General features: G+C 39.7%; 1 protein-coding gene across 1 annotated transcript in view; it reads right to left on the reverse strand.

Moving 5' to 3' along the window:
* Window positions 1-21,619, reverse strand: part of LRRC56 (leucine rich repeat containing 56) — a 64,809-nt gene that overhangs the window by 28,976 nt on the left and 14,214 nt on the right. Inside the window, exons 4-5 of the mRNA XM_050897906.1 lie at window positions 13,770-13,857; window positions 6,702-6,762 (exon numbers count right to left, since the gene is read on the reverse strand). Of these exons, the coding sequence (XP_050753863.1) occupies window positions 6,702-6,762; window positions 13,770-13,857 (149 nt within the window). The remainder of the gene's footprint in view (window positions 1-6,701; window positions 6,763-13,769; window positions 13,858-21,619) is intronic.

A 21,619-nucleotide genomic window follows, 5' to 3' on the forward strand; every position in this document is an offset into this window, starting at 1 on the left:
GAGAAGGGGCACAATTATTCATTAAATGATGGACTTACTGTACCTTGCAGGTGTTTACTGGCAGACTTGCCGCACGCATTATCTATTATTTATTTACTTTGCTATTTCACTAGTCACATTCACGCTGCAAAAAGTGTTGTGGTCTCTGATGATCCTCCTATGGTTTTCATGCCCTGTATTGTACTGCAGCTTGGATCACAAAATAGAAACATGATAGCAGTGCCCCTGCGGGAAGACACCTACCTTGGTGGAAGTGCTCAGGTGACAACGAGAGCAGATTCTCTCTGCTCTAAGACGAGGTGAATGCACTAGAACCTCCCCACTGACCCTGTCATGACAAGGAGACTTTTAAACTTGGAGCTGCAATGGTAGGACCTGCTTCATAATCCTGTTCCTTACAGGTATGCTCTGTACTTGGCAGCCTGAAATAGGTGGCAGGGAGCTTCAGCTAGGGAAGGCTGCATAAAACACAGTGCTGAAGGCAAGAACCATGGAAAGACACTGCAAGGCCATGAACTTGTTTTGATGTCCTCTGTGCTTGCTGCAGAATGGAGCCTGAGCTCCAGAACTGCAACGGTGCATTTGTACAGAAAACAAGTTCAGCTTCCCTTGCTGGTGAATCAGCCCGTCAGAATCCCTGATATCTGTCCTGGTTTTGGCTGGGATAGAGTTAATTTTCTTCTTAGTAGCTGGTGCAGTGCTGTGTTTTGGATTTAGTGTGAGAATAATGTTGATAACACACTGATGTTTTAGTTGTTGCTAAGTAGTACTTATCTTAAGTTAAGGACTTTTCAGTTCCCCATGCTCTGTCAGCAAGCTGGTGTGCAAGAAGCTGGGAGGGAGCACAGCCAGGACAGCTGACCCGAACTAGCTGAAGGGATGTTCCATACCATAGAATGTCATGCCCAGTATATAAACGGGGGGGGTTGGCTGGGAGGGGTGGATTGCTGCTCAGGCATCGGTCAGCGGGTGGTGAGCAATTGCATTGTGCATCACTTGTCTTTTCTTGGGTTTTGTTTCTCTTTTTTTGTTATATTTCTTTTCATTACAATTATTATTATTATAATATTATTATTATTCGTGAGTAGTATATTTTATTTTGATTTAGTCATTAAACTGTTCTTATCTCAACCCACAAGTTTTACCTTTTTTTCCCCTCCTCCCCACCCCACTGGGAGGGGGAAGGGGAAAGCGGCTGCGTGGTGCTTAGTTGCTGGCTGGGGTTAAACCACGACAATATCTAAGGTCATAAAGACATTCACACTCTCTACTTTGGGCACCTGACCTGGTGAAATTAAATCAAGAAAAGACAGAAGCATTACATTACCTTCCTAGTCAAGGGAGAGCTAGGCATCTCAGAGAGGTCTACCCAGAACAGATAAATGGTCAAAGCAATCAGATTTCCCTAGGGCCTAATGCAGACAGGCTGATTGTGCTTTACTGAAAATAATCCACTAGACTAAAAGTAGCTGTATATCTGTCCCAAAATCATTACTTTTTATCAATAATATGAATGTCCTTAAAACTGTCAATGCTAAATAAAACCTGAGGTCACAGCAATTTTACCAAGGTTTGTAATATTCCCAGGGATCTGCAGGCTTTAATACAGAGAAGACTCATTAATACAGAGATTAAGATTCAACTCAAATGCCTTCCTAGCTCCTGGCAGGCACCTGAAGTCCTCAGAGAACATGTTCTTAAGATAGACTTCATAGCAACCTTAACTGCTGAAGGACTTTCAGGCTGGCTACACAAAAGAAACAACAGAAACACCTCCTAAAGAGACTTGCATTTGAAATTAAATGCTTTCCCCATCCAGAAAAGCAAATGTTAAACAGTGATGCTCTGGGCACTGAAATATGGACATGAAGAGATTCACCCAGACCAAATCAAAGCAGTGGTTCTCTGACTGCATGTGTAAGTACAACCTAGAGCAAGAGCACCCTGATCCCTCATTAAACACTGTAAGCAACTACTGTAATACAAATAAATCATCTGTTGACAGACATTTGCATCTTTAATGCAAACTAAGTAACTGAATTGATTTTAGAAAACATTTTGAGATTTTATCTATCATAAAAGCAACACTGATCCTTGTTGCACAAAACTCACTGCATTTACTTGTAGTACCTATATTACTTGCATCAGACATAGTAATCCAGTAATTGCAAAAAATTAGAAATGACAGGCAGAAGAAAGAGAAAACTGGAGGAAAAAAAGAGCAAGGAAAGGAATAAGTAAAAATGACAAGGAAAAAACAAATTTAGGGGAATGATGCCCCTAAATTTCTTCTGTTTGAGAGAAAACTATCCAGCAAACAGTGGGTGCCTAGACACACACTACCAGCAATACATCAAATTTTGGATGATCAGTGTCACAGCTCAGTCTTATACAAGATCACGTAACTTGGTCCAGATCCAGCAAAGCACTTGGACTAATGTTCAATTTTCAGCTTGTGAGCAGTTCCACTGAAGTTAAACTTCTTGTGACTTTAAGATGTGAGCATTTGCTTAAACTCTTTGTTGGATAAGTACCAAGGAGTAATATTGCTAAGTTCAAATTCCTAAAGATCCTGATTCAGGTCTCAAAAATATTTTTAAACATTGGTTTAAAGCCCTTGCCCTCAATTAAGAAAGAATTAGTTTGACTCTAGTTTCTTAAAGTCATGAAATGATCAGCAAAAGCCTTACTCAAATCACTTGGCTCACATTTTCAGTTATTTTTTTCACAGTCAAGAGGGCTTGAAATTTTTCAAAAAGTGAATACAGAGATTCCTGTGTAGCCAGTCTTGTCCCCAGGAGCTGGTGTTAAAAAATAATAATAATAAAAAAAAATCTATCCTAAGACTCATAAAAGCATGATTGTTGAATTTGAATGTACTCTGCACCTTGCTCATTTGAACCTTCAGGACAGCTGTCTCGTTTCCACTCTCCCATGACGACTTTACTGACCCAAATGGACGGGGGATTACTGTTCACTTGTCCTGGGGGACCCTTCTGCAATAGGGCAAGAGCAATTTGAGAACTGCATGCAATGCAGACTGCAGCAAAGAGATGTTAACTCTATCTGGATGAAGGAAATCTGCTTTCCTTTCCATATATCCCTCATACTTACTTTTGTCCCCACATTCTGCAGCCTCTGCATTTCATCTCACTTAAAATATAATAACCTCTCTCTGTTACAAGCATTTGCTTAAGCAGCCCTGGGAGCAGACCAGTCTTCTGCTGGCTACAATGTGTAGAGCTGAATGGGAGGAAATGTACTTCAGCTGGTGAAACAGCTTCTGCTATAAACTTATGGGAACCAGTTCCTGAGATTCCCCTATCTGATTTAAAAGCCCTTTCATAAAGATATCTATCTAACATTTTTAAACAGATCTTTTCATTCATCCCTGAATTGAGAATAAAAGCAATCTGATAAAAAATACATAGGCTACATGCCAAAGCAGTAGTAGTAATTCATTGGCCTTGAAATACAGTTCTTTTACTGGAAACATTACAAAGATGAGGACCGTGTGTCATCACAAAAAAAAAAGGCAGTTTTTAACAGGCACTCTTCAGAATAGACTCCATGTTTCATCCTCAATTATCAGTTCATAAATCTAGAATCTCTTAGCTGCTAGCAGATGGGTGAAGGTCACCAAACAAGGACCTCATAAAATTAGTGCGATTTAGAAAATTAACAACAATCTGAACTAATTTCTTTCCACAGTACACTGGATTTTCCAGAGCTGTTCCCCTTTAGCAAAGGGCCAGTAGAAAACTAAAACCCAGAAACAGCCAAAAAAGAAATTCCCTTTCAACCGCCAAGATGGACTATCTGCAAATAAACTTGGATATATTTTCCCTATGGATTAAATTAAATAGTTGATAATGATATCCTGCACTTACATACAGCCTTTCAAAGTTTCAAGAATTCAAAAGTAACGCAAGCTTTAGGAGGGTTGGGGAGGGACCATGAATTTACAACTTAAGTGGCTCAACCACATTCCTCATCAAAGGAATCAGAACTCCTTCAGGAACTACCAGGAAAAGCCAATAACCAAACTCACCAACCTAGCAAGCCTTGCTCTCCCGCAGAAAATTGTAATACACAAGTACCTTGATTCCTCACTGCCAGAACATCCCTCCTTTGATCTCTATTGAACGGCAAATGGCAACGCACACCTCAGCATCCTCACAACTTAAGTTCCTATGTGAGGTTGACAGGAGTAAACGTTTCAAAAAAAAATCAGTAACTAAAGTCAGGATCATAAATCCTTATTTTGACATCTCCCTATATGCAGTTTACTATCAAGAGAATTCTTCCCCCATTTTCAAGTTGAAAAACGATGTTTTAATTCCATTTCATCCTAAAATAATTATGAAATTCTACTCTGCAAGACAGAATGAAACAAAAATAAAGTGTCAAAAAGCAAGTTTCTCATCCTATTACCCACTCATACATAGACACTGACAGTCTGTTGTTCACAATGATTCACCATAATACATTTTTTTCACATAATATAGCATGAAAAGAATGTCTGCTTTTAACATCCCAAGTATATATGAAACACCCTCTATCTTTTGTCTGTTTTTCTGTCCTTACCTTCTTTTCAGTAAACAAACCAATCTTCCAGTCTGTCCTTATGAGACATTTCCTGTTATCTGCTGCCCATTTTTAAATTACAACCACAATGATTCTGACCTTATGGCTGAGAAAGTCTGTGGGAATTACTTTTAGTGAGAAGGAAGAACATTTTTTCTCATCAAAAACCTCAGTTGCAAGGGTTTGGTTGAATACAACAAAATAATCAATTTTTGGACAGAATTCAAACATCAACAAGTTTAATTCAGAAATAAGATTTCAAAACATTTTTGAGTAAATGGCAACAGCCTGCTAGAATGGAAGCAGCTATGTTACATTAGCTATAGCAGACATCACTACTGCTGTGACAGCAATGTTGCTTTAATGGGCATTAAATTGACATGATGCAGAGATCCAAAAATAAAGTCCAAGTACCCAGGCTGTGCTTGCATGGGCTGTGCCCTTAAGTGATCGCTGTTTATCAATGACAGATTGTCAAAGATGGGAATTCATAAAGGAAAGCTACTGCTGTACTATACTGACCGAGTTCTGGTCTGGGAGAGCTAACAGAGCCTTCTTCTTACTTTACCTGTTCCCTGACAATTGCATTTAACTGGCACACAGAAAGCACGCTTATTTAAAGGAGGAGCAGGTAGCTTATCCTGGGGTTTGTGTGCCTGGGAAGCATCACAGTATTAGACTTGATATCCAAGCCAAAACATATTTACGTTATAGTTGATCAAATCAAAACTCAACTTGAGACCAAACATTACCTGCATCAAGGACCACAAGGATGGTCACAGAAAATGGTTTGCTGAAACTTTTCATGACAGAAGTTAGAGTCTCAGAATACAAAGGGATGTGCAAAATCCTGCTAAAGCCGTAAGTCAAATAAACAAAACAGTAGTTTTCCTGAACTGCATCCTGTATTCAATACCAACAGAACTGGTCAAAACATTTTCCATTGACACATTTTAACAGAATATGGATTTTTGACCAAACAAAAAAACTCTTTTTAATTTTTTTCTTTTTAATATAATAAAATGTCTTTGGATATTATAAAAAATGTAATTTTTTTCACCCACTACTTACTCCACCATTGCAATAATGGAGCAATTTCATGCTTATGACAGTGGTTAGTTGCCATTAAAATAATTGCAGCAATGCAGAATCACCACTTTTCCATGTTATGGACTAGAAGGTAGAAAAAAAAATTTAGACTGCAAATACTTCATCTCATCTCCCTTCTAAGGGAAAATAAGATCAAAGTGTGACAACTGAAGTTCATTAGCTGCTTTAGTGACGATGCATGAGACCAAGAATTTATTGCTGTTTCCCATCAGGGAACATGTTCTCTTTAACAAGAATTAGCAAAATCACTGTTTTTTTTCCCCACAAATTTAGCAGATAGCCATACAAAGCCAGAGAGCGGTCCTGTTTAATGTAAAGATGGCCTTTTACACAGCCCTTTACTGATATGAACTGTACTTTTCCATTATGCAGCAATTACCAAGGGTAATACAGATATCAGCACAGGAGAGAGAAGACAGCTCTGCCTCCTCATTGTGATGGTTTTCACTTCTACCTTCCCAACCTGCCAACTCCCCAGTTCCCTGGGGCAAAACTTGTAATGCTTTCGTGGAGCTCAGCAAGCCAGGGACATGCAGTCTTCATAGCAGCTCTCATAAACCCAACTTCATTGACTTCAATAAAGCCAAAGTGATTTTCATCAGCTGACGAACTGGTCTGACCTGTATAGAACAGGCTACTGTGCACAAGAAAAGCCCAAAGGCTGAAACACTCTGAAATCCAAGCACCTAGACATAGATAAGAGGCAAATTTCTAGCTCCTTTCAAATTTGCAACAGATTTCCACAGACTTCAGCATGGCAGGAACTTCCTTGGTGGCAGACTGGGGCTAACTCATTGGCACCATTGCAGCTACACTGATTTATTCCAGCTCAGGTCCTGTCCTTAAACTTACGTGGTTGCAGAGCATATATTCATGACCTAATCCATTATCATGGCGTGGGGAAATGGAAGAAATGAAAGCAGCACAAATGAAGATTTTATCACTTAAATAAAATTGAGGGCTGTTATTCTTTATGTTTATTTCAGTTATCATTCATTTCTTACCTCACAGACACAAGCAAGCTATTGTTCAACTTCAGTTCTCTCAGATTAGGTAGATAGGCACCTATGGGAACAGAATAAAGAATCACTTTGCAGACCTGGGAGTAGAGTAAAGGAAACTTCTGACAATTACAAGTTGAAGCATCTAATTTTACATGCATTTCTTACACCTGTTTCTGCCAGATCTGTGCTGGACCTCTTCTAAGAAAATTAATGAGATTATTTCACTCAAAAAATATTTCACCCTTTGCATTTTTGCAACATATACGTATTGTCTGCATGACTACCCAATTATAATTTTTGGAACCCCTCTCTGACAATTCTGATAGAGCACCTTTCCAGACAGACAACAACAGAAACTGGCTTGATGGGTGACTGTTTTCTTTGGTCTGATTCCCAATCCTTATTGACTATTAACTGAGTGATACTCTGAAGAGGTAAAGGATACTTTAGAGTATAGCATTCCATGACCTCTGATTTCTAAATAATGCTCTTGCTTCTCTCCCCAAAAATCTTTTTCCACCTATTTAATGGCAAGTAGTGATGGAATTACTGAATACACAGCTAAGTAACACTTCTTCAAAACGTAATTTTGAGTCAAACAACAAAAGCATAATCTCCCATGTCACAACATCATCTTTTATAGTTCAGAGGTCCCCAAAATGCTACTTAATGTTTTGCTAAGCGTTGCCTTCTCTTTTTAATTTTCTGGATGTGATCCATTGTTTACTCTTCAATTGTACAAGTTTCATACCTATGAAAACCTCAGTATTCTGTTGTTATTACTTTGATGATTAATGCTTTTTTTCTATTCCCAAGAGACATTTGCCTTTTTGGTTGCTTCTACAGGTATCTCTGAACCAAAATCATAGACCAAATCCCTCCAAGCTACAGAATAATTTGGATATAAGCTCAAGTCCCAGGAAACATTTGTTATTGACAACAGCAAACTTTTACCCATTCCCACTAGCAGAGTTTACCCATGGCTGGCGAGCATCCTCCAGTATAACATGCAACCGTGTAGAGGTAATACCAGTTTTAGACAAACTGGATCATTGCTAAAACATTAAAATCTGCTCTCAGCAAATATTTTTATGAGTCCTCTGAGTAATCTCTCTCTGGCAAGGGTGACTTAGCAGTGTCCAGAAGGACATCATTCCAGCTCTTTGCAAAGGATCAAAAGAAAAAACAAAAAAAAAGAAAAAGGGAGTGGGATCTCAAAAGCAAACAAAGGAGGTCATGTTGTTCATCCCATTTCCCCAAACAGAACAAGAGCGTTTATGGCAAAAACATTTTAATAAATCATGTTTTAGTAGATGCATTATCTATATCTAATGCTATTTGGGAGTGATTGTAATACACATATTGATCTTCATGCTATACTGCAAATATTTAACTTCATGTCTTTACAAAGCTCTTTAGAAAATATTAGAAATTCAAAACACATTGTGCAATTTTTTAGCCTTATTTTTAAATAATTTTCCATAATCCATAAAAATTGTAGTACAAATTCTAACACACCATCCTCATCCTGCAGGGTATACTTTCTTATGTCAAACAAGTTTTATAAAGTATGGCAACAAAACAATTTGGAGTCCTGACAGAGGAGATACTAGGATCTCTGTTAATTATTCACAGCAGTCATACTAGCTACTGAGCAAAGACTTCTTCAGATATAATCCATGCACTAAGAAAACCCCCACAGAAAAAAATCAAAATCTAGATTAAAAAAAATTGCTATCACGTTTCTGATAAGAAACCTGAAGCACAGAGAGATGAAATGACTTCCCCCAAAGTGTTAAAGGAAAGAACAAGAAGGATGCAGTAGCCTCTCCATTCCCAGCACAGCAGCGGGTAATAGCCTTGCCATGGATTCAACCAGAAAGGTTAAAGGGTTACCAAGCAAAGGCTATTGCAAAGCATTACAAAGCTTTTAAAACAAAGGTTTTAAAAACTAGTATTAAGCAGAAGATTTGAATGAGGAGTCAAGAAGACTAGCTCAAGAGAAATGGAGAGACTTGCTCAAGAAAAAGCTTTCCACTGAATGCATTTAGGTTTAGTTCAGGAAAAAAACAACTATTAAAGGATTCAAAGAGGCAGAATGACAGGCTGACGATACAATTTTCACATCTGGTTATTTCATTATTGTAATCCGATCCTCCATATCAGACATTTTATTGTATTTTGGCACAATCTACCCCTGGGAACTTGTAGAGTGTTAAGCTCTAATGTGTTGTTTACTAAATTGAAATAAAAGTATATTATGTGCAGTGGTGCAAAATCCTGCCAACAAGACTTTTGCAATCTGTTTCTCCAATTCCGCAGGTTCTTCCTTCCTTTAAGTTTTATATTTGATATGTAATTGTTCTTTGGTGCTAAGAATTCATTGTCCATTTGATTTTGCTGGATTTTATAGTCCCGATTCCTTATATATAGATGAGACTGGAAGATTAAGTTAAGAAGAGAAAATTGTAAAATGAAGACAACAAAATAATAGATCTATCCAAATGTAACACCATGCTTCTAATTTTCTTAATTTTAACCCTCATGGCATCTTTCCTGAGAGCAAGGACGCAATTTATTCTTATACTAACATAAAAATATTCTAAAATATCAACAATATTAACTTCTAATATTAATTTTAAAAGTACAACCAATATATTCCTCATCCTGAAACTGCCTTCATACTGTATAATTTTGATTTTTAAAAATGAGAATGGTCCAGAAAAATGCTGATGACCACAGTACAAGGCTGAGAATTCAGAATGGCGAGCAATGTTATTTCATCTGTCTACGATTCCCTTTCACTAAATACCCTTTTTGTTATATGGCTCTGAAATTACTAACCACCACCAACGTACTAGTGTTAAACTATTCTACTGTACTATCCCAGTGGAACAAAACTAAATGAAGAGCAGAAAGAAATCAAAGTGTAAGGTAGGTGAATAAAAGTGATACATGAACACTCAACAACATTGCCTTAAGTGCTGCACTTTACAAGCAGGGTAGCAATACAGATGTCTTTCTGAGCTGCCTTGGTACAGCAGGTGACATTTAGATAACTGACTAGGAGTAAGGAGGAAACAGGCAAGATGCTGGTTTTATTATATTCTACAAGCTACAACACTTATAACACTTGTTGTTTACATTACAATGTATTCTTTAGGTAGCTTCACATATCTTGTTTTTCTAATTGTTAACAAAAAATCATCGTGGCTTGACTTCTTACACCTTCTGGAATATGGACTAGTGAAAAACACAAAAGAAATTACTGACAAATACTTGTGTTGGCATCAGGCAATCTACGTGTTTTGTTGACCCTACAGTACAAAACAGGCATGTGAACACAGGCTGCACTCTTCCAGCAAAAGCAACCTGATACGTAAATTAAACAGGCTATTTAATTCACTTAAGATGTGTTTGATCAAGTAAGATACATCACCTTGATGTTATTTCCACACGTTCTAAACATGCATTTTTTGCACATTTCTGGGGTGAACTGGGCAACACAACTGGACATAAGACCGCAGCACTTGCAGGCAAACCCAGTCTAACTGCAGTCTAGCTACCTGAGATGAGAAACTCACCAAAAAACACATCAGTGCAGGGTTTAACATAAGCTCGCTGCCCATACTTGTGACTCCTGGAGAGCCTGCCCAAGCCCTGCTGTAGCGGGTGCTGTGGTACCTTCTCAGCAAGGCTTGTCAGTACCAGCTAAATCAAGACCAGCGTGGGCAGGGACGTACATGCTGGACTCAGGCCTCCGGCCTCCGCATTGGTTTCCTGACCACGCAAGCACCTGCCGCTGCAATGATAGCTGCCGACAAACATCTCCCGGCTTCACATCAGGAATACTGACAAATAGAGCATGAGGAAAGAGAGACGATGACCCTGTGTGAAAAGAAACGCGTGCCTACTTCTGAACCTTCAGCAGAGCTTTTCCTTGATAAAATGCATGCAAGGGAAGCGGCAGTCTCCAGACACGTAATCAACTTAGCCTGGCCACCAGCAGGCAACAATTCAATAAGTACCAGCGAACAGCACTATGGGTAACTTGATTTGCAGCTATTAAAATCACTTACAAATAAGAGAACCATGTAGTGTCTTAAATGACTCTATCTCACCATTACTTTCAACAGGAATTTCTATGAGCCAGTCATGAATGAGGTCCCAAATCTGTCAGCAATCAAAACCGAAGGGATAAGCTAATGAAAAGGAAATAGTCCATCTGAGTAGGAACTGAAGCCTACATGCAGCTGAAGAGCACAGAAGTCAAGTCCAAGATCTGCAAAGCTGGATACAACACTTGCCAGGGCAGTTCAGTGCTTCGCCTGTCACTCAGCAAGGTGCACTGAAAACAAACAGCTAGAGATTTTAGCAATCACCCCAAGCCCCACTAAGACTCAGATTCAAGCTCTGGCATGAAGCCTTTCCTTAATTTTAAAACTGATCACATGGAAATATTTTAATATCGGTCTTTTTGTGTTTTAGTCCACACTCTGTCCCTAAGAAACGTAAGTGTTCCTCCCCACCATGTGACGCCATTGTGTAGAGGCTGACCTGACAAACTGGGAAAGGTTAGCAGTATGGCGCTTTAAAGTTTAGCACATACCAAAGTGGAATGCTCATAAGAAAAACACAAGCAACATGCTTTAAATCACTCTGGAAATCTTGCTAAAGGAGATGTAGGCCCTCAGTGCTTGTGTTACAGCCTGTGTACGGCTGCGAACATTGAAACATTTCTCAAGTGGAAATTGTGGTGCAAATTTGGGATTTGAGTGCTGCAAGGTGCCAGGTGACCCAGAGCTATGTGCAGTCTAGTAACTTGCAACTCTTCTACCTGGCCATTTAGGAGTTTTCACAGCCTATTTTATCTTTACACATAAAACCAGTTAAAATAATATTGTTTACTGAGTGCGAACCGATCATCCAAACAAATAATTCCTTGATGATAAAGATGCTTTTACCCACCTTCTGCAACTAAGGAATACAGTGAGAGCAAGGTTAAGTGATTTAATATGGCTATAAAGAAAGCTAATTAGCCAGGTTTGGAATGCAAACAGAAACACCAAATTGCAGAGTGGTCCAGGCTGGATGGGACAGCCGGAGGTCTTGAGCCCAGCCTCCCGCTCAGAGCCAGGTCTTCTGTGAGATCAGACCAGGGTGCTCAGGTCTTCACCCAGCCGGGTCTTGAAAACTTCCAAGGATGGAGACTCCAAACCTCTCTGGATACCCCTATTGTTCAACTGTCCTAACGGTGGAAAAGCTTTTCCTTCTGTCACACTGGAACTTCTGTCATTCCAGCTGGTCTGATTCTTATCCTACTCCTTCCCTCAGGCTATTTATCCAAACCCCTGTGACCAGAGACCAGGTCAGCAGCGTACACTTCCAAGGGCAGGCAGCCAACGAGGAACATGCAATGAGCCCGACACCTTCAACAGCAGCCTTGCTTACACCATTCACATTGAAGGTGCAAACTGCCCTGCAATACCCCTGAAAATTTAGGCCTTACTCCATGCACCTAAAAATCAGCTATTGTGAAAAAAACTGCAAGGAACTGATGATCACTGGAAGCATTAAGTGGCAAACTTTCTGTGCTAGCCACCTGCTGACATTTGCAAAGAGATTTTCACAGGGAGAAAATTCAGAAATGCACTTTAAAAAAAAAAGACAGAATTAAATTCAGGATGGTCTTGATGTTCTGTTATTCTCAAAAGCAGTGGGGACCTGCAGCTGCTGGCACCAAGGACCATCTCTTGGTGCAAACAGTGGGACATAAACAAGATGGAAATTGTTTGCAACATGGGAATAGTGCTCTGTATTCTGTAAAAGTTGCAAAAGCCTAACCACAGGGAGCAGAAAGAATGGGATTTATTCCAGTAATGGAAAGGAAAGGGAAGCACAGAGTGAAAAAGGTGAAACATTTTGCTAGCTTGTCACAGCTAATGTAAAATGGCATAGGAACGGGAGCACCACTTTCGAGCATTGTAGAAACGGCATAATGAGATTTTCTTATCAACTGGAGGAAACAGGACTGAATAGGTTATGATCTCTGAAAGAAACGGATGTAACTTACTTTAAATTATCAAGTGCCTATCAGAAAGAGACCTATTTACAAAATAAACAGAATAACCAATACAAAGTGGCTATATAATTCAAGACAAAAGCCCCCTTCCCTGTACTTGCTTAACTATTCTTGACAAATCAACATCAAAAGACCCACTAAAGCTAATCGGCTGTTACATTATAGTCACTTGCATATGAAAATGAACTGCTTGGCTGAAAATAGCAGCACCCATTTTTGGGGACGTGACTCCTTTTGGCACAGAAAATATTAGCCTGCAGTAGTTACTCAGCTTCAACATAGCAGAAGATGGACTTGGTTGTGATGGGAATCCACATGACAGAAAATGACTGCCAGTACTGGAAAAAAGGAAGGTTTCATATTCTCAGTGTTAACTCTGCTACAGAGGGAATTCCTTTGGTACTTCCTTACTTCCCTAGTGCAGTGATGATGACACAGAAAAGAATCACAAGCATTAGGGCTGTTTGGGGCTCACCAAAATGACGTATCTATAGGACCTTCCTCCAGCACATCATCCAGCACAGCTCGATGAGGCAGTACAGGATGCAAAGACAGGCTGCTGGCAGCATGAGCAGCCTGATACCACTAGTGATTTCTCAGCCACAGGGAAATGTTACAGTGGAGAGAAACTGAACTTTGGCTACTGTTTCACTAGATAGTGCCACGTACTCTAGAGGGCAAGGTAATCAGTAAATGCTCATTTAGGGCTTAGAGGCATGTCATTCAAAAGGAATTTGTTCAAACTAATTGGCTTTAGACAGAAGTGGTGTCACTCATCCCGTTGCCATAGTTTTCAGTCCTATTTAGAGCCTCACAGAAGAAAACAGACATCAAGGAGTGAGAGGTACCAGGGAGATCATGTTTCAAGAGCTCTTGAGCAGGACAGTACTTTACACTGGCTGTTGGTTTCTGAGTTCTCAGTCCTGCTTCAAGACATGATAAAGGAAAATTTGAGACGGTGAGCAGAAGAGAAAGTGTTTTCTTACCAAAGTTCCCCAAGCTGTTCTCTCTTGTATCTACTTGCATCTCTAGGGCCTTCACTCGCTGCAGATCATCTACCCCTGTCAAAACTTTCTGTAAAGATAAGCAGAGATATATGTGTACTCTCATGCAATAAAACAGATGACACAGGAGTAAAAAGGTCTAGAAAGGCTTTCAACCAGTGCTTTGTCAACATATACTCCAGGTCAAAATGGCTAGATGTGTGATCACATTGAAATAAATTTAGTATTCAAAGATCTTTCTTCCTCGTAGCTCTGAATTCTTCTAGTCTCACACAACTTCTACATTGCTTAAAGAGTCAAGGCTGAGGGTTACATTCAAGCTGTAAATCAACAACAGACTGACTTACATGCCAATTAACTTAATTTAAACAGTATGTCCATGCTTTAAGATCTGCATAAGTCTTGTACTAATCCTCAGCAGATAGGAAGTGTTACCCTTAAGTGTCACCTGTAATCAAAAAGGCACTAGGTAGTAAAACTCAACAAAACACACTGTTTAGCCTTTTAACCCAGAACTATGAAAAGGAAACATGATTTTAGCTCAAGCAGCTCACTGTTCTGAAAGAAGATGACACTAATTAAAAGAATTACAAATTCCTTTGAAAAGATCTAGGTAATGCAAATAGAAGCCTCCAAAATCTTTCATTATTTTTGCAAAATCTTAGTAATAGGATCAACCACTGCATTAAGCAAGGGGGTGTGTGTGAATGCAGGGTCTTTCCTATCTTATCACCGGATCTTTCCTAATATCCTAAAGTCTGTGTTGATATGTACATGTAGATTTTGTCTTGGCAGAGGTAAGCAGAAGGACAGAAACAAGCAGAAGCTATACGCAGAGGAGAGAGGGAAGCTCTAGGACAGCCAGTGAAAACTACAGCAAGGCTGTGAAGTCCTAAGATGCCAGGCTGCAGTTCCACAAGCAGCTGAAGCAATCTCATGTTATCACTGCTCTCACCCCTTGTTCCTTCCTGCTATGACCCAGCTCCTCTCTCCTCAGCTTCCCTCATCCAGGCTGTATGTCCCACCACCTCCTTTGCACCACCTTTGGGTGCTTAGTGGACCCTTCCATGCACGAATTCAACAAAACAGACCAGGAGGGAACTGTATCCTTTCTTCCTGATGGGTTAGTTGTTCATGGAGGAGTCTGAAACACTCCTTGAGAGATAAGAAACAAGGCTTTTGTGTCACAATAACTGCCTGAAAGAGCTGATGCTATACATAGTGACACAACTGCTAGATTGTCACCTTTCTGTGCCAAAAGAGTTAGCACATGGGGCTAAAAAAGTCCACTTCAAAGAAATGGCTGACCCTGGCATCAGTGTCTCCTCCTCAATGATGCAATCAACAGCATGGGTTGAAAGAAGTATTGTCACCTGCCTTTTGCCCCTCTATTTAAGATGAAGGCAGGAAGTCATTCAACAACTTCCACATACAGGAGACAAGTTTTCTTACTATTAAAAAGTTACAATATTCCTTAGTTTGTTTAATAAGGGGGAAATTATTCATTAGAAAGGAATGTGTAGGACCACCTCTGTTTATGAGGTTTGGGAAGCAAAAATAACCACAAGAACATCCAGTTCATTTTGCAGGGAAAAACAGCGGTTGCGACATTCCTGCTCATCAAGTAAAATTTGTATTGTGCACAAGCGACTGCATCTTCAACTGCTTTTGAATTGTCTTTAAAATATTGTGTTTAAAATTATTTTTAATCTTATTTTTTAAACTGTGATTTTAAGCAGGCTGAACCTAAGAAAGCTTCTAAACTTTCTTGCCTCCCCACTAGAATATGACAAAGGTCTAAGGTGAAAACTTGGGAGTCCCCAATGGCATCCAGAAATTTACTTTCTATCCCCAGATGCAGCCACCACAAAAATGGGTTTGCTTCTGCAAAGAAGGCAAGCTTACTAACTACAGACTGCTTTCTCCACCCAAGTAAACACAAGATCCCTCACTGCAAGACACACTTTGCAGTAACCCTTTTCAGCAGATGACACTGTCTGTCATATAGCACGAGAGTACATGAGAAACGAGAGCTTGCTGATGTCCTGGCACACAACCACGCGCTCGGATTGCTGGACTTGGACACAAGCTTATTGTCATTAAAGGAAGCTTCTTCTGAAAAATACCTTCCCCCTCCCCATCAAAATAGTCTTAAGAGTCTACATCATTAGAAGACAGAATAGGAAGAAGTCTCAGAACAAGTAATAAGCTTAGGGTCATACACTTTGTCAGTAGAATAGCAGAAGGTCCTGGCACCACAAGGAGGCTTTGCCTTTCTCCCTTGCTGTCCTTCTCCCTGCTGTATTCTAGACAGCCTCCTTTCACAGTTCTGCTCCTTGTTCACCTCTTTCCAAATCCAAGCATAAAAGCTGCATAAAGTTATATTCTCTCCTCTTCTAGGGTTCCCTCTTCCTTTTCCTCATACTAGGGATTACCAGTGTGCTTCTTTGCCCTCCTTTTCCTCTTCCAGATCTACTATTTGTACTTTTTCCCCTGTCTGAGAGATGAGCTGCTTAGTGCATCCATATTTTGTACTGCAACAGGCAGAGCTGTGGCTCCAGTGCTGGAAAGGGTTATTGGCTGCCATCACCAGCTCTTTGAACTATAGATAGCTGCCTTGAAGCATGTGCTAACCAGATGCGACAGACTCCATGTGTGCTCGGTCCTCACTTCCCCATTCTGCTTTTCCAAGAGTCTCTGTGAAAATCACTGTCCTTCCATCTGCTGATGCCCAGGAGATGCCTGGAGAGTTTGGAAACGATTGGCTGTGGGATGCAAAAGCTATCGTACTACATGAAGGAAACGAGAAACGCTCTGGGGTTGAGGATATGAGCTCATTTAAAGGCACTAGAAGCACAGAGACCCCAGGTGTTGACTGCAAGCTAGTTAGCAAGCAGAAGGCCAGGGCGGCAGTTCAAGAGAAGGTTACATGGTGAACGGTTCCTATGGAAGATAGTTCGGACACTCCTACTCCCCAGACACCTTTCTTGGCATACTGGTGCAGCTGGAAGTGTGATACATCTCATGTGTCACAGCTAAAATTCTGGCACCAGGAATGGGGGAGATTTAGGGAAGGACGTGGAAACATTTAAACAAAGATGACACATATTTAGCAGGATCTCCCTTTTATGTTGCTGTTTAATGTCAAAGCACAGGAACTTCCATCACAATTTGAAAGGAGGGATATTTAGGAAGAATTTTGCTGCTACTGGGCAGCAAAAGAAAAAAAAAAAATTTAGCCAAACACACTGAAGGGATCATCAGGTTGGACAGAGAGATGTCTGGCACCACGCAGGTAGAAGTGATGCTAAGGCGCTCTGCATCTCTTCTTTCCTAGGGCTGGCCATGCCAGGTCTAGGACAGGCTCCTGCTATAATTTAGAGGTGTCCCACTGTGGCTTCAGGTAATGACTGCCTGCCCACAGCTCAAAGGGCTGTTTTGACAGCCAGGGGCAGAAGGTCTCTCTGCCTGTGCCCCAGGAATGCTTACAGACATGAAGGGGCTGTGCCATCTAGGGATTTCTTTGGCTGTTTACAGCTGCTCAGCCTCAACGTAGAGCAGACAAAAAGGGACCAAGGATCTGTTCTAGGCAAAGAGCTGGATATACTCAGAGATATTTTAGATCAAAAAGATACCTTGAAAAAACTAACTATAATTCCAGGCTGATTGTTGGTGTTCAAAGAGGATTCTGCTTGCCACCCATCTACTGCCCAGCGAGGTAGGTATCGGTTAGATAGAGAAGGAGGATGTTTTCTGAAGAATCAAACATCAAAATCTTTCCAGCACGATGTTCAAGAAGGTGGCCTGGCAGCTTGATTCTGGGCAGCAAGCATTATACTCCACCCTAAATTTTTTATTTGAGAGGATAAATTTCCATGGTAAAGCACTGCACAATTCTTTGAAGATGAATACATGATAAGTAAAACAAAGACAGATAAAGTTCACTTTACATTTTTGCACCTCCTTCAATATAGGAGTAAAACTATTTTCCATGAGATCATGCAGAAGCTATTGGTAAATAATTTAGCCAGTATTTTAAGAAGCAACTCCATGATGGCTCACAAACCATTCCCATCATGCAAAATGTCTGGCCAATATCTAACTGGAGAGCATGCACTAGTTTGGAAAGCTTTTCCTCTGACTGACAAGAAGAGCCAATAAGTATTCTGCAAAAAATTGCAAGTGAAAAATACTTCTGTGCTTGCAGAGCTTCCCAACTGGCAGAACAGTCACCTGGGGATGCTGGGAAATCCAGCTCAAGTCCCACTTGCAACTCCCTGTAAATTCCTTAATTGGCAAATAATATCTGTTCAATTAAAGCTGGTGTATACAACTGATTTCTTCTCTCTTCCCTAGATTTTTCACATACTCTAAGAAAAGTAGGTATGTTGCCGAAGAGCATGTTGCATGCAGCTGTCAGAGAAGCTTTTCCAGCTGTGCGTTTATTTTGCTGATCCTGGTTAATTTGGCTAAGACAGGAATTCCTGAGCAGTGAGCTTATTTTCTTTTAATACTACACCTGTATGCAAATACTAGATTCATGTCCATTCATGTGTTCATTGCTTTTTGCATGGATTTTATTTCAAATTCCCAACTCAAGAATAATCTCTCCCTGCACAAAAAAATTAATGTTGCAAAATATTTCTTCTAAGAAGAAAATTACTAGAACGTTAACAAGGTTTTAAGTGATTCTAAGTCAAGGGATTTTCAATGAGAGGGAACAGAATTTCCCTGTGGTCCCATATGCAATCTTCCTTTCAAAATAGCTAAATGCTGCAGATGCTTATAATTACAATATTTAGCTGTATTCCACTACTTTCTGCATATACATACAAATACATTCTTCTCTCAGCTCAGATGAAGAGATTAGCTAGGCGTTCAATCTGTGATAAAGAGAGATCTTGGCTTGTATGAAAAGTGTAGATGAGGGCAATAATGATGAAATTTAAGTGGTGGTGGATGCATTAGTTAAGATGTCTTTATTCTCATGCTGAAGCCTCCAAGTCACATCAACAGATCTACATGGATAGGGCCCTGCCTAGTCTTGCCATCTCCAGTTCAGCTCCCCACTGACTCATGCTGGGGATTCACAGTACTGACACCTTTTTTTAAACCAGTATTAAGGGTCTGATGCTGCAAGTTGCTGGGAGATCTCCTAACTATCACAAACTTCAAAGGGCACGTGGGCCACCAGAAACTATATGGGAGGTTTGCTGATCTCCCAAAAATAGCCTGTATCATTTCTGTAGGAGGAAACAAGCTCAGTTTTAACTATACACTAAATTAACATGCAGGTCAGGAATGGACAGGACAGTAGATATTCTTACATCAATTTTTTCTTTAAATTTGTTTTAAGGATTTACTTTCCCTCACATAGATATAAAAAAAGTCATACCCCAATATTAATTGTTTTTCCTATCTAGCAATTAGGTGCATAATAAGCAGCTACAATCATTGCTCAATGTTGTCACTGAACATGCAAAACTCAAGACTGTAATCTGCCATTTTATGTTAGCTAAGCAGCTGTGAGTGTATGCAAATGAAAATCTGGGTTTTTTTCATATAAAGGCATGCACATGTGTGTGAATGCATATAAAGATTCCTGATGTGACAATTTGAATGTAAGACATCAGATGCCTAAGTAGCAGGATGAACACTAATGTAACAACTACAAGCCTTTACTGTAGTAAAGGCATTAGTGTTAGGATAAGAACATATAAAAGGAAAGCTCTGAAACTAAATGAGGCTTTGTAACCTTTTTCCTGTTCACAGTATTATGTTTACTACTATCTGCTACCTTGAGCAATCTGATCTAACTTTGAAACTAGCTGTGCTTTGAGCAGAAGATTGAACTGGTAGACCTCCAGAGGTCCCTTCAAAGATTTTTTTTAATTATTATTTTTTAAACGATTATACAATTCTAATGAAGGATTCAGCAGATCCAAATTCAGTCAGTTACTTCCATCTCCTTGACTCCACTTAGTTTATCAGGATTTTGCACTTGCTTCCTTGATCTCCAGTTTTCTTCTCAAATCCATGTAGCTTACAACTGAGAGAAAAACTTTCTGTGAAGGAAAAAAGGAAACGATTGAGTCATTTCAGCAAGAATCCAATCTGTTGTTCCAGGACCCTCCAGGATCTTCTTCTCCTCATGAGGATGAGCACATACCATATGAAACATACCCTAACCTCCTGAGCAACAAAACTAAACATCACTTCCAAACACATGTTCCTAAGTTTAGAAAACATGATTAACTGGAGCAGGATCAATAAATAGCAAAATAAGAAGAATACTTCCTTTCTTCTCTAAAGATCACACAAAAATGTGATTAGTTTTGATAATGTGACAATATTTGGAAGATTATTTGACATTGTAAAATGAGTTTATTCTGAGAAGTGGAATGCTTTTTGTGGAAGTCAGGAAAAGATTCTTTGCAAACGGCGGGGAGGGGATGGGTGTTAATAGAAGAAAATAAAAATCTGATTCAAGACAGGTGGAGCCCTTAATTTCAGTTCCTCCACACTGAATGAGAAATCTGTGCCACAGCCCTAATAAAGTTAAAAATTAATTGCAATGTATTGCCAATTAATAGCCAGTTTTCAGAACAAAGGGAGAATGGGGAATTTGCTCACTCTGGTATTCTACAACATCTGACAACAACACGTAAGCACAACACAAGTACAGGCAGAGCACGGAGCTGGAAATACTAATAGGACAAGTACAAATGGAAAAGCAAGAACGCCTATTCATATAGATGAAGATTAAACAGTACAACAGAAAACTGACATTGATACTAGCAGAAAGAATAAAAAGAACTTCTAATGATACCAACCCTTGCATCAAAAGCTTTTGACCTGTAGCTTGGATGAAGAGTATTCAAATATAAAAGGGCATTACACGACATTGCAGCAAGAGAGATGGCAGCAAGCAGAAACTACAGAAGATGTGATTAACATAATGTGGATATGGAATCACACAGGATTTTAAAGTTAACATTATGCTGAAATGAGGCCACAGAAGACTACAAACCCTGTAGCGAGTGAGCATAAGATTTAAGTGAGGTGAGGATCTGCTATGGAGAGGAAAAGAATAGGCAAGGGACCAATGGTTCTGTAGAAGTTGTCTTATGTGCTACGGGGTCCAAGAAGGCAAAAAGGAAAGGAGGGGAAAAAAAAAAAAAAAAAAAAGAAAAGAAGAATCAGTTTAATCCTCACCTCTCTTTGAAGGAAAACAACCCAGCAACTGGGAAAAAAGTAAAGCAATACAAGTAGCACACCTTTTAGAGAGTCCTTAATAATGAGGACTGCTAATGTTTTTGCTATTAAATAGGCTGCCATCCCCCTGGAAAAAGGCCAAAATGAGTAAAATGTGCAGGTAGAGACAAGGCCGCAGGCTGCAATTCAAGGTGCCCAATCTTCACAGATTCTGCACAGCAACCTCCATCAGGTGTCCAGAAATCTGCCTACACAACACTGCAGAACTGGGGCCTATGTCCTTCTTTGAACGTAAAATAATTTTACTTTAATGAGCATGTATTTTAAAAATCTATTAGTTTCCTCTCAGAGCACTTCAGCGAATATAATCAGTAACTCCTAAAATATTCACAACTAAAAGACAATCAAGAAGATATTGCAAATGTATTGATTTAAGCACAACAACCTTTCAAACCATTTGGTTATCAATGGCATGTGGTTCCTAAAAAAAATATGCATGTGAAAAGTTGTTTCAGGTTAAATGTTTGAACAGGGTCTCTATTTTTACATTTGCAAATCCAGAGGAAATAAATTTATGGAAGCAGTGATTTCCATTTGATCAACATAAAGGTCAAAGA

The sequence above is a fragment of the Gymnogyps californianus genome, chromosome 5 (genome assembly GCF_018139145.2).
Source record: "Gymnogyps californianus isolate 813 chromosome 5, ASM1813914v2, whole genome shotgun sequence".
Classification (NCBI taxonomy): Eukaryota; Metazoa; Chordata; class Aves; order Accipitriformes; family Cathartidae; genus Gymnogyps; species Gymnogyps californianus.